This window comes from Ascochyta rabiei, chromosome 1 (genome assembly GCF_004011695.2).
Source record: "Ascochyta rabiei chromosome 1, complete sequence".
In the NCBI taxonomy this organism is placed as follows: Eukaryota; Fungi; Ascomycota; class Dothideomycetes; order Pleosporales; family Didymellaceae; genus Ascochyta; species Ascochyta rabiei.
In genome coordinates, this window is record NC_082405.1 from 1,351,555 (window position 1) to 1,363,503 (window position 11,949).

Consider the following 11,949-nt stretch of genomic DNA (forward strand, 5'->3'; position numbering starts at 1 on the left):
GCTTTGGAACCACTCCCCTCCGGACGCGCTTACACGCCGAGACCCAGATGCAAGCCGACATTGGTCGATATCACGCCATTCCAAGCACATACCAGAGCTGCACGAGACTGCACCTAAGACTCGAAAGATGCGCCCAAAAGCACCGAGGTGTCTCGGCTGACGCGTTCGCCGACAAAGAGTTGGGGCGACGGTGCCACTTAGCGCACGATTGGAGCGTTGGCGCCGAGAGTCTCGGGTCTGACGGGCTTGGTCTACCCAGCCTCGGCGGCAGAGGAGCGGAGAGGAGCGGGGCCACCAAGTGGGTATCAGGTTAGCGTCAATGCATGCTCGTGTGGCCTTCGGCATTTGGCAAAGGACTGTAGGATGTCTGGGCGCATGATAAGGCAAGTGATAACGTTTCCAACATTTTCGTTGGCGGGGTAATTCTGCGTGAGCTGTGTTGTGATAGTAATAACCAAGGTATTTGGTGGTGTCGATTCTGTGGTTTTGTAGAGCAGGGTTTCCGCAGGCAACCAACCCTGAGAAGATCATTGTTACAAACTTGAACTCAGTCTAAAGCTTTGATGGAGCAGATGTCAGTTTTTGCAAGCAGGTGCGGGGGGTGCGCCCAGCTATATACCGGTTTTCGAGATACAGGGCTTCGTCGTGTAGTAGAAACATCTGACTTGGTAGACGTGCTCAGTGTGTTGATCAGGCCTTGGTCTTGTAGATGACATGGATGGAACAGATCTGCGAATTAATGATCTTGGTATTATTGTAATTTGATATCTAACAGATAAGAAAAACGTTCAACTCCTTCTCACGGAGGCAGCCGTAACCGGCGTAAAGGTATCGCAAGCTATGCATAAAGAAAACGCGGTTTCTCCAAGATGACCGATCATCCACGAAGCACGCTCCCAACTGGGATCGTTGAACAAAAAGAAAATCCAGTCATACGCTCAGGCTCATACTCATGCACACACGCTGAAGACTACATCTTCCCAGGCTATTTCTTCTCATTGTCGTCGTCTGTGCTGATAGCGGTACTGAGGTATCGCTCAAAGACTCGGGCTTCAAGATCGATTGAGCCCCTTCTGCCGTTGTTGGGGTCCTTCTTCTTGAAGTAAAGTCGCTTGGCGAACTTCCATGCCTCGATACCAAGGAAAAAGAGGAAGGTTGCAATAAAGACTACTCCCCACTCCCAGCTGATTCCAGTGTGCCTGAACACGACCGTGTTGATGACGGGAATGTAAAGAACGGGGAAGATGGTGATAAACCCGCCCATGATGGAAAAGAACAGGAACTTGTTACGCCAGACGTCGTGGAACCATTGAGTAAAGTACTTGTTGGAGCCGGGCTGCATCATGAAGAACGAACGGCGCATGTCGATCATCTGCCACGCGAGGAAGAGCGAAAACCAGGTAAGACAGGCGAATGTGGTGGCACGTGCGCGGAAGACGGTATCGCAGGTGTCGTTATAACCTTCGTTACAGCCAGTTCCAAGATTGCCATCGCCAAAACCGAACATAACAATGGAGAAGGAGGCGAGACAGAGGGCAGCAATCCAGAGACCGTAGAACAACATGTCGATCATGACTTCAATGGTGAAGACACCTCGTTTGAGCTGGGATTTATTAGCAAACTGATACAACGTTTATGGTGGGAACAAAACTTACACTCTGAGGAGGACGGTCTAGGATGTCGGGAGCGGCGATCTCGAAGCCAAGACCCATATCAGGAAGCGAGGAGGTGACCATGATGATCCACATGACTTCGACGGGAGAGACAGGGAATACTGAGAGGCCAGTCTCATCCTTGAACGCAAGACCAATGAGCAGAACGCAGGCCTGAGCGATGTTCTGAGAGAGTAAGTGCAGGATGAACTTCTGAATGTTGTCGAACATGCGGCGACCCTCTTCGATAGCGTTGAGGATAGAAGCGAAGTTGTCGTCGGTCAGAACAATGTCAGAGGCGTCCTTGGCAACATCAGATCCGGTACCCATACCGATACCAACATCAGAGCGCTTGAGAGAGGGAGAGTCGTTGACACCGTCGCCAGTCATGGCGGCGAAAGCCTTCCTTCGGTGCAAAGCGTCGATCATGCGGACCTTGGTATTAGGAGCGCAGCGAGCGATAACAAGAGGGAGCAGCGGAAGAGCGTCAACTTCATCGTCAGACAGCTTGTCGAACTGAGTTGCAGTCATGACCATGGCGTCAGTAACATCCTTGGCGAGGGTGGACATGTTTGAGGGCAAGATTCCAACTTCAGCAGCGATAGCGCGGGCAGTTCCCGGGTGGTCACCAGTAAGCATGTGAACTTCGATACCAGCTTTCTGGCACTGACGAACAGATCCAGCGGTCTCGGGGCGGGGAGGATCGTAGAGTCCAACAAGTCCGCGGAAGATGAGCTTCTCCTCAACATTCTTCCTGTCGAGATCTTCGCCCTTGGTGGGGAGTGGGCCGTCGTAGTCCTTGCTAGCAAGTGCCAAAACACGGAGACCGTAGGAAGCAAGTGCTTCCATGTTGGCTAGAATCTCCTCGCGGTAGTCGTCGTCCAGAGTCACACTGTCGTCGCTCTCAGCGTTGTAGACAGTATCGCAAGAGTAGATGACACGCTCGACGGCTCCCTTGGTAAAAACCATCTTCTTCGAGCTAGAGACTTCTTCGAAGATGACGGACATCTTCTTGACATCAGAGTCGAATGGGAACTCGGCAAGTTGCTTCCACTTAGGAGAGTCACCCTGAGTAAATTGCAGGCGGTTCCAGTCGAAGCGAGATGCAAATACCTGAATGGCGATCTCAGTCGGGTCACCACGTGCATTCCATTGGCCGTCGGTCTGATGGACATTGGCCAAGTTGGCGAGAGAAGCAATCTTGAGGTATTCGATCAGATGTGGGTTGTTCTCAATTAGTTCCTCGTACGGCTGTGTCTTCTCATCCTGATCAGGATCGATGTGGCGGGGTTCTTTAGGGGTAAAGCTCAACGAGCCGACTGTAGGATTGTGTGGCTCGTCGGTGACACCGACAGAGTATGTACCCTTGGCGGGAATCCAAGCCCTCTTTGCGACCATTTTTCCCTGGGTGAGGGTACCGGTTTTGTCGGAGCAGATGTCAGTGACACCGCCCAAAGCCTCAAGAGACTTCAGGTTGCGGACAATAACGTGACGCTGGACCATACGCTTCGTACCAGCAGCCATAGTGATGGTCAAAACGACTGTAAGCGAGGCGGGGATCATAGAGAGACCGGTCGCTACAGCGTAAATAATGACCTCACGATTGTTGGAGAACGAGTTGGCACCGAGGACGATGATAGCGCAGACGACAGCAGTGCAGAAGAGTAGAATAGCGAGACGTGCAAGCTTCTTCTGGAGAGGAGTACCGACATTGACACCGAGGAAAGCTCCCACGACATCACCGACAGTCAAGCCCCAGGCCTGGGCATATCGGTGAGGCTTGGGTCGGCTGCCGTCTTCCTTGCGCTTGACTGGACGCACGCGAGAGCCCTTCTGGCGAAGAGACATGGCGATGGAACCAATCTCAGTGTACATTCCAGTGGCGAAGACGACACCACGGGCGCGGCCTTTGGTGACGGTGGCAGAGCTGAACGCGACATTTAGGCGATCGCCTGGGCCGGTATCTTCGCTGAAAATTTCTTCAGCTTCCTTGTTCACTGGGAGCGATTCGCCAGTGAGGAGTGCCTCATCGGTTTCGAAATTGAGGGCTTCGATGATACTGCAGAACTGTTAATGTGAATCTGTACAGGGATCTTATCAAGGCTTACCGAATGTCAGCAGGAATGGTGTCGCCAGTCTTGAGTTCAACCAAGTCACCAACCACGACTTCGATGGTAGGGACCGTGACAGTCTTTCCGTCTCGGACAGCGGTGGCAGTTGGAGAGCTGAGAGATCGTAGGGAGTCCATAGTCTTTTCAGCGTTGAACTCTTGGATGAAACCAATGACGACGTTGAGTAAAATGATGGCAGTTACGACACCGCCTTCAATCCACGACTCAATGGCAAAGCTGACAGCCATAGCTGCAATGAGCACCTAGAGGATGATTAGGTTTGAGATGTACAAGTTCAGCCATCGAGACTTACCAAGGTCATAGAGTTGGCGACCTGTCGTAGCAGGATCTTTGCTGGTTGGACTCCGCCATCGTCACCAAGATCGTTGCTGCCAAACTTTTCAAGACGAGACTTTGCTTCTGATGTGGTGAGACCGTCGTCGGGGTTGCATTTTGTTTCCTCAATCACTTGTTGGAATGAGAGTGCGTGAGCGGGCGCAGATAGAGGCTCATTGGACTGGCCAGACTTGTGGCCTTCGAGTGATGGTTGCTTCTCTCCCATGGCGAATGATGTTAGTTCATTCGAATGCTAGGAAGAAGAATGGAGTTGACAAGCAATCTAGATCTGGGGAACTGAAACCCTTTAAACCCCGAGCCTGGAGACACAGGCGGGACATGGTATGGGGACCATGGCGACAGCCAAGCCCCTCCAGTTATCGAGCCCTTGGCGGGTGGGAACTGACCCAAGACGTCACCGCGTCGGTAGCAGTTGGAGTATGTTTAGCGTCTGATGCATGCAGCGGACTGCTGCGCTTGGGCGTGGCGGAACCAATGGAACCGCGCTCCCACGCTCGAGCCGTGGCTACAGGCATCACACGCGTTCATGAGGCGATTTCAGGCCATTTGCGACCTTCTCATGTTGGGAAGTGACGTATGCGGGGCTCCCACTGTACGGTGAATTGGCCATGGAGGCGAGGTCTGGGTGGCCAAGAGTTCCGCTCTAACGCCCGCCAACACGCACTAGTTCCTCTGTTGTCTTGGCTTCTCCAAGAAGCACCAGATCATATGCCGAGTATCCGTGCATGGCCCGTGCCCAGAATTCGAAAATGACGTTAGTTCCCGGCAACTTCTTAGACTCTACACCAGCCAACCTGCCAATTGGATTTTGAGGCCGCAGGTAGCGTTCGTGGCCAAGTCCGGACTGCCATGGCTCGCAGCGTGGCGCCCACACGGCGTCCCACACCTGCCCCCCAATTGCACGTATCGCACTCAGCCCAACGTTGAAGCTTGTCATCGAACCTAGCAAGGCGTTTTTCACGGACCTGGAGATGTCTCGGCGGACAGCCTCCTCGTCTGCTCATCTGCGAACTCAATGTTTGAGAAGCTGTGCCAAGCAGGTCACTGGGCTCAACAAATATGGTTACCGGCCAGTTTCGGGGCCGACATCCACTCCGTCGTCTGCAACTTCCAAGAGATAGAATCTTCTGGTGGGATGCTAGAAGCACACCTCTTTCCTCTAAATCCGGCATTCCGTCCACTAAACAGCAACTCGCAAGCACGTTCTCTCACCCTACCAATGGCAGTTCAGCGTGTTTGGCACCAGGGTTTTTAGCAGGCGCGCCTGCTACAGCACTCCCAGCCCCTCAGGATTAAATCTTGGTACACTAGGCCTCGTCCGTTCCGATATACCCATTGGAGTCTGCCGCATGATACCTTCGACTCCGGTTTGCCTGACTGCGGTCCACTCCAGTTGTGGAGAACATTGAGGCTCTGCTGCGGGGCTCCAAATTTCGCTAGGCCCTTGTACGATGCCTGATAGAGATGTCTTCTTGTCTGCAATTGCCGCCCAAGTGTCCGACTGACTTCTTGAGATCCCAGTTCTCTTGCACAGATATTCTAATACCTCAGGGTTGTCGTCTTAGGCCTTACATCTTGGTCATGCATTCCAATATGATGCTATTTCTCTCCAGCTAGGACATGCGATTGATCGATCACCCTGTTGCTGGAAAAGCCGACAAGCACGCAATCTCCTAATTTGTTGGGGGTAGTCAGGGCAAGTTTGTCTATTACCTTGTTTGTTCCAAGGGAGAGCACTGCAGAGTACTTCGCCTCGGCATCACGAGAGGCTCGCAGAGATGTTGACGCGTTTCTCTGCAACGCATATAACTCACGACCCGAAAGAACTCGACCTGTTTGCACGTTGCAGGACAATCACTTGATGCTATGGCTACCACGTTTCTTCTCGACATGATCGCACCTCGCAAAGCCGACTGTTTGGAATTGAAGTATAGTCAGTCTCTACTCCGGCCTTCTGTTCTGAATCTCAGCGTCTTCCTGTGCAACATGTGAAAGATGGCGCATTCTGGCAATGTGGTACAAACCAAATTCTCTGATATATCCTAGTACTGTTATCACCGAGGGTATATTCTTGGGCTGGTACCAGACATGTCTATGACTGAGTTGGTGTCGCGGCAACAGCGTGTTCATGAACTTCGAAGCCCAACGTGGCTGCAGTGTTGCGAGCAAGCTCGCTCAGCCGATCTTCCTACCATGTCGTCGCAATTGATCTGTCTTTCGCGTTAGGAAAGTGCGCAGCGTCAAGAACCTTTCACGGTCTGTCGGACGAACAAGTTTTGTGGTCGAGTTTGGAGGGAGATGATGTAAGGCACGCTAACCGCGTAATAGCATTGGGGAAACCTACCTTTAACGGCCACCGTGCTCCAGACACTACACGTCTCAAGATCACAATTGCAATTGATAAGGCATACAATCAACAGCCGAATAAGGCAGTCATTCCGTATACTCATACTCTTCATGCGTTCCTGCCTGCTTCATGTGCGAGTCTAACAAATAGAAACTTCATGACGGGTAAACGGCAGAGTTTGATTTGATGCCGCAATGGCTCAATCGTTATCAAGTACGCGCTCATACTCCAGGTTTGCAACGCTTTGGTCTCTTTCTTCCTTTCATCCCTCCAACTCAGCTCCACCAGGAGTGAATGCTCGCTGAGCAATTGAATATTGCAAAATGATTCTACTCACTTCATTGTGTCTACTCTCCAGCCTTGTCGCTGCGCAAATGATTGGGCGATACAATGCGAGCGATGACCAGAACTCCAGCGTCATCTCATTAGTCAACGGCCGCATCTTCACCCCTGGCCTCGCAATCATCGCCTCGCCTCAACCTAACACCCCCATGGGCGGCGACTTCCTCCACATCGCCCTCGACATATCCGGCGACGGCGCGCTGCCCTTCCCACCAAGCTCCAACCCGTCTGCATCCACTCGGTTCCACAACGTCAATCTTTTCCTAACCAGCACCACCATCGACAAGAATTTCACCATTTCCAACGGAACAACGAGCACTCCACCACTTTCCAACATCCTTGAACAAGAAACAGGCTCCACGGTCAAGCATGTGAACTTTGAGTGGCCCCTGTGTCTCGTCGGCAACGGTAAAGATGCAAAGGGCACAGCGCGCGGAGCTTACAACATCTCCATTCACCAGTCCTTCCGCCTGAATGGGAGTGATTTCTACACTATTTTCAACCTGCCCATTGAGGTCACGAACAACATCGAGCAGTTCCCAGGAGCGCGGCAGTTGCTGACGTATCCCAAGCCAGGCCCGCTAAGCGCAAATGGTGGGAGGATGGAGTGCGGGACGCTTGCGAATAAGGTGAGGGCGGAGGATGAGTTGAAGGGGAGTGTCGCAAACCCGGAGAGTCAGCCTTTTGGGGACTCTGGAAAGCTAGATGTTGGAAACACAGGTAATGGAGGTGGCCAAAGTACAGGTAATGGAGGTGGTCAAAGTACAGGTAACGGAGGTGGCCAGATTGGTGGGTCGAGTGGTGGTCCGAGTGGTGGATCAAATGATGGACAGGGACAGATCGGTTTGAGTGTAGGCTCTGCAGTAAGGGTTGGAGTGGTGTGGACGATGTTGCTGGCTGCTCTGGTAGCTTGTTCACAATCGTAGGGAACCAATCAACATAGCGCCAGGTGCACACTTTGTTGAACTCAGTATCACTGTAGCCACTTGCCCTCAACCCATTGCAATCCCTCCTTCAACCAAGGCTCTTCCTCCTCTTTAGCCTGCGTGTCGAACCCATGATCCTGCCCCTTTATGATCTTCAGCCTGATCTCCACGCCCTCGATCTTCTCACACTTCCCCACAAAGGCCTTCGTATCCTCAATACTGACCGCTGTATCCACATCTCCATGATGAATCCACGTGGGCGGCAACCATCTCTTCTCGTCAACAAGATACAACGGCCACATCGCCTTGTCCTTCCCAAAGAACTCCAGATACCGCCCGTACGCCGAGAGAACGTAAGACAAATTCATACGCGCAGGCGGGACGCAGGATGAGACGACGATGCCGGGCTTGATCGCTGCTACGTGTTCATCCACTAAACCTGCTGGCGGAGACGGCAAGTCAACAAACAGTTCACTCGGTTCCCGTCTCAAGCTATCCGTCATAGGGTACTGAGCCAAGACTGCTTTGATGCTGCCTTTCGGTTGCAGAAGGCCGGACATGAGTGCCATGTAGCCACCCGCGGAATCACCCGACGCTAGGACACGATCAAAATCCAGCTCTGCGGCTACTCCTTGACTCGCGAGATAAGACGCGAGACCTCCGGAACGGAACCATGTCCAGAAGTCTGCGAGATCTTCGAGTATGTCGGCACCGCTGTGTTCGGGAACGAGGCGGTAATTGGGCGAGACGACAATGGCGTTGGTGCGGTGTATCAACGGGACGAAGTAGGCCGCGAACCACGGCGCGTAGAGACAGTCGCCTGTAACCTGTTCATGTTGGTATCAAAGTAAGGCAGTATGTGACAGTAGAAAAAAACTTATCTTACCAGACCCCCGCCGTGGAATTTGACGAGTACGGGGTGTGTTCCTGGTCTGAGGCTTTTCGGGACCAGGATGCCGACTTCTACGTCCTGCTCGTTGACTTTCTTGTATGAGGTACGGTAGACGTCAAAGCTGTCAAAGCGTGTTTCTGGCGTTGTGCTGTCAAAGGGGGCCATGGTGGTGAGGTATAGGATGGGGATATTCTTTCAGAGCAGCTTGTGTTTAATGGGCACGCAGAGTGTTATGTCACAGCAGGAAATGAGTTTGTGGATCGTCGTACAGTAGTGCGTCTTCCTCCGAGTGGCTTCAGGGAGGTGACACGTCACGGACTGTTTGCAATTGTCGAGGTTAGTGATAGAGACGCGGGGTAAGGGTATCAGGAAGCTTCAGAAGCGAGGGTACAGTGTTTGTCAGCAAATTTGAAGCGTTATCGTACAAGGTAATCGTCGCGCCTACACTACATGAAATATACCTTCTGTAGTCCTAGATGGAGGTAACAACTGATTTGGCTGCATCTTCCGCTTGGTATTTCCTCAATTCAATTGGTCTTCTTTGGTATCTGAACTTACTTGAAGTCTTTCTCAGACAGCGAGTCTTCTGCCTGCTGTATTCTCTCCCAAGCCTCACTCCACTTCTCCCACTCACCTTCGGGCAGCTTGCCCTTAATTGGCAGCCTTCCACCCTCCAATGTGCCATAGCCAGTGACACGCTTAACGGCCTCCTTGATACCTACAATGCCGTACTTGCCAATGTATTCCTCCGTTGTGCTGACAATGTACTGCAGCTTCTTGATCTTCTCCAGGTTCTCGTTGCTAATCGGCCGGGCTTCGGCAAGCTTGTATAGTGAACAGACGGTCTTGGGGTAGATAGCCGCCAGACCGTCAATGACACCAGCCGCATCGAAGATGACGATGGGACCGAGTTGCTGTCCCAACCCGCTGTACACCTTGAACTTGCTGTGGTCGATCTTGGGGTCGAGCGAGACCTGGTTGTGCCACGATACAACAGCATGAGACATCTTGCAGCCGACGATGTTGGGGTGCTGGGCGAGAATGCGGTACGTCTCTGGAGTGACCATAACGCCGTTGGTTACGCCGGGGTAGTTGTAGCTATGTCTGGTCAGTCCCTGGCATGTCCTATACGACTACCGTCACTTACATGAGAATCGGAAGAGGTGATGCATCCGCAACAACCGTATACCACTCCCTGATGCCCTCCTGGCTGGCCGCAGCGCCAAAATACCCAGGCGCAAGGACAAGTCCCCACTGTGCACCTGCCTTCTTGTAGTCCTCAAGCTGCTCCAGCGTCTCGTCAACGCTGTTGATCAGTGTTCCCGCCATGATGGGATAGTCGGGGAATCCCGCATCGTTCAGTCCTTTGCGCACGCCAGATATCAGGTCAATGCGCTCCTGACGGTTCATGTGAATGGCCTCGCCAGTAGAGCCGAGCAGAACAAGACCGCGGACGCCATTCTTGGCAAGGAACACACTGTGCTCAGCTTGTGTCTGGACGTCAACGGTAGCCTGGAGTGTTTTGGATTCAGCGGCGGCCTTGAAGAAGGTTGGGACGGGCACGAAGACGCCGTTTGGCGGGGAAGTGGAGGCTGAAGTCATTGTGTGGCTCGTGCGTGGTGTTGTGGGCTTCTGAACTCGGTCTTCGACTCGACTCAACTTTAAAAAACAAACACAGGGCTTGAGATATTTGTATAAGAGAGGCTTTGGGCGAATGGCGACTTTATTGCATCTGCCGCTGGTCGACTATTCGGTGCCAATTGCTCCATTTTCCGAAGCTAGAAATCGACAGTGGACCGGCAACCCCGCGCCATGAGCTGGATGGTAATGGAGGGGCTCAATTCGCTGCCTCAGGGTCATTTCTGTGGGGAGCTCTACTCACACACTAGTTGGTCGCCGCGGCAATTGACCACGACTTGCGAAGAATAACCGTTCTATAGACGAAACGTAGTTCAACATTCCACCTGAAAGCCAACCAGACGAAACAAGAGAACCAATCCAGTTTGGAGAACACATCATGGGAAAGATAGCCAAAATCGAATACTTTCGTGTACCTCCACGCTGGCTCTTTGTCAAGATCACCGACGAGGAGGGTAACTTTGGATGGGGTGAAGCTTCCCTCGAAGGACACACGCAAGCGGTGGAAGGATGTCTCGATGCATGGGGCGAACGATACACCGGCTTTGAGGCAGAGTAGGTTCTTCACCAAGAAGTGCGACGTGGGAATACTTTTTTGAACGACCAACCTCTCGTGTCTGACACTTCCATAGTGAAATCGAGCACATATGGCAAATGTCATGGCGTACTTCGTTTTACCGTGGCGGCCCCGTCTTCATGAGTGCACTCGCAGGAATCGACATCGCGCTCTGGGACCTCAAAGCACGAAAACTAAACGTGCCAATCTACCAACTACTGGGTGGTAAAGTGCGAGAAAAACTGAAAGTATACGCCTGGATTGGAGGCGACCGACCAGATGACGTGAAGGCACAAGCGTAAGTCGATCATGGTCTGCTTCCGAAAGAATCCATCACTTATTGCGTACAGACAAGCGCGCAAAGACCAGGGCTTCACGGCCGTCAAGATGAATGCCACAGAAGACCTGCACTGGCTGGACTCGCCAAGAGCTCTAGAGTCAGCAGTTGCGCGATTAAAAACAGTGAAAGACTTGGGCATGGATGCTGGCATGGACTTCCACGGCCGCGTGCACAAACCCATGGCCAAACAACTCGCCAGAGCGCTGGAACCGCACCACCCTTTGTTCATCGAGGAACCTCTTCTCTCCGAGCACATTGGCGGCATCAAGCAACTCTCTCAAACTACGACCTGCCCCATTGCGCTCGGCGAGCGTCTGCACAGCCGCTGGGACGTGCGTCCTTTCCTCGAGGAAAACTGCGTGGACATCTTACAACCAGATATCAGCCACGTCGGCGGGATAAGCGAGATGAAGCGCATAGCGTCCATGGCGGAAACGTACGACGTCGCACTTGCGCCGCATTGCCCACTAGGACCTATCGCGCTGGCCGCATGTGTGCAGGTCGATGCCACAGTAGCGAATTTTGCGATCCAAGAGATGAGCCTGGGGATCCATTATAATGCGGGTTCCCAAGATCTCACTAGCTACACTAAGAACCCAGAAGTTTGGAGTGTGAAGGAGGGGTACATTGAACTTATGAAAGGCCCTGGACTTGGTATCGAGATCGATGAGGAACAGGTGAGAAGACTGAGTAAGGATGCGGTGGCCTGGGTTAGTCCGGGCTTTATTGGGCCTGGGGGTGAGGTAAGAGAGTGGTAAAGATGCCATGTCACTGTATAAGGTAGCAAG

At 52.6% G+C, this 11,949-nt stretch overlaps 5 protein-coding genes across 5 annotated transcripts; 2 read left to right on the top strand and 3 right to left on the bottom strand.

Annotated features, from left to right (window-relative positions):
- Positions 1 to 985: 985 nt before the first annotated feature.
- EKO05_0000411 (P-type Na(+) transporter) lies at positions 986 to 4,325 on the bottom strand (the record flags this gene model as incomplete). Its single annotated transcript, XM_038936669.1, has 4 exons — positions 986 to 1,603; positions 1,656 to 3,711; positions 3,761 to 4,026; positions 4,077 to 4,325. The coding sequence occupies 4 exons, from the start codon at positions 4,323 to 4,325 to the stop codon at positions 986 to 988; spliced, it is 3,189 nt and encodes a 1,062-aa protein (XP_038802954.1).
- A 2,516-nt stretch (positions 4,326 to 6,841) lies between these two features.
- EKO05_0000412 (uncharacterized protein) lies at positions 6,842 to 7,735 on the top strand (the record flags this gene model as incomplete). The annotated part of the gene is made up of 1 exon (XM_038944695.2): positions 6,842 to 7,735. The coding sequence occupies one exon, from the start codon at positions 6,842 to 6,844 to the stop codon at positions 7,733 to 7,735; it is 894 nt and encodes a 297-aa protein (XP_038802955.2).
- A 47-nt stretch (positions 7,736 to 7,782) lies between these two features.
- EKO05_0000413 (uncharacterized protein) lies at positions 7,783 to 8,792 on the bottom strand (the record flags this gene model as incomplete). The annotated part of the gene is made up of 2 exons (XM_038937044.1): positions 7,783 to 8,562; positions 8,622 to 8,792. The coding sequence occupies 2 exons, from the start codon at positions 8,790 to 8,792 to the stop codon at positions 7,783 to 7,785; spliced, it is 951 nt and encodes a 316-aa protein (XP_038802956.1).
- A 389-nt stretch (positions 8,793 to 9,181) lies between these two features.
- EKO05_0000414 (2-keto-3-deoxy-L-rhamnonate aldolase) lies at positions 9,182 to 10,229 on the bottom strand (the record flags this gene model as incomplete). Its single annotated transcript, XM_038936666.1, has 2 exons — positions 9,182 to 9,725; positions 9,775 to 10,229. The coding sequence occupies 2 exons, from the start codon at positions 10,227 to 10,229 to the stop codon at positions 9,182 to 9,184; spliced, it is 999 nt and encodes a 332-aa protein (XP_038802957.1).
- Positions 10,230 to 10,644: 415 nt separating this feature from the next.
- On the top strand, positions 10,645 to 11,919 carry EKO05_0000415 (Galactonate dehydratase; the record flags this gene model as incomplete). Its single annotated transcript, XM_038937083.1, has 3 exons — positions 10,645 to 10,820; positions 10,898 to 11,119; positions 11,172 to 11,919. 3 exons carry the CDS (start codon positions 10,645 to 10,647, stop codon positions 11,917 to 11,919), a joined length of 1,146 nt encoding a protein of 381 aa, XP_038802958.1.
- Between the last annotated feature and the right edge of the window lie 30 nt (positions 11,920 to 11,949).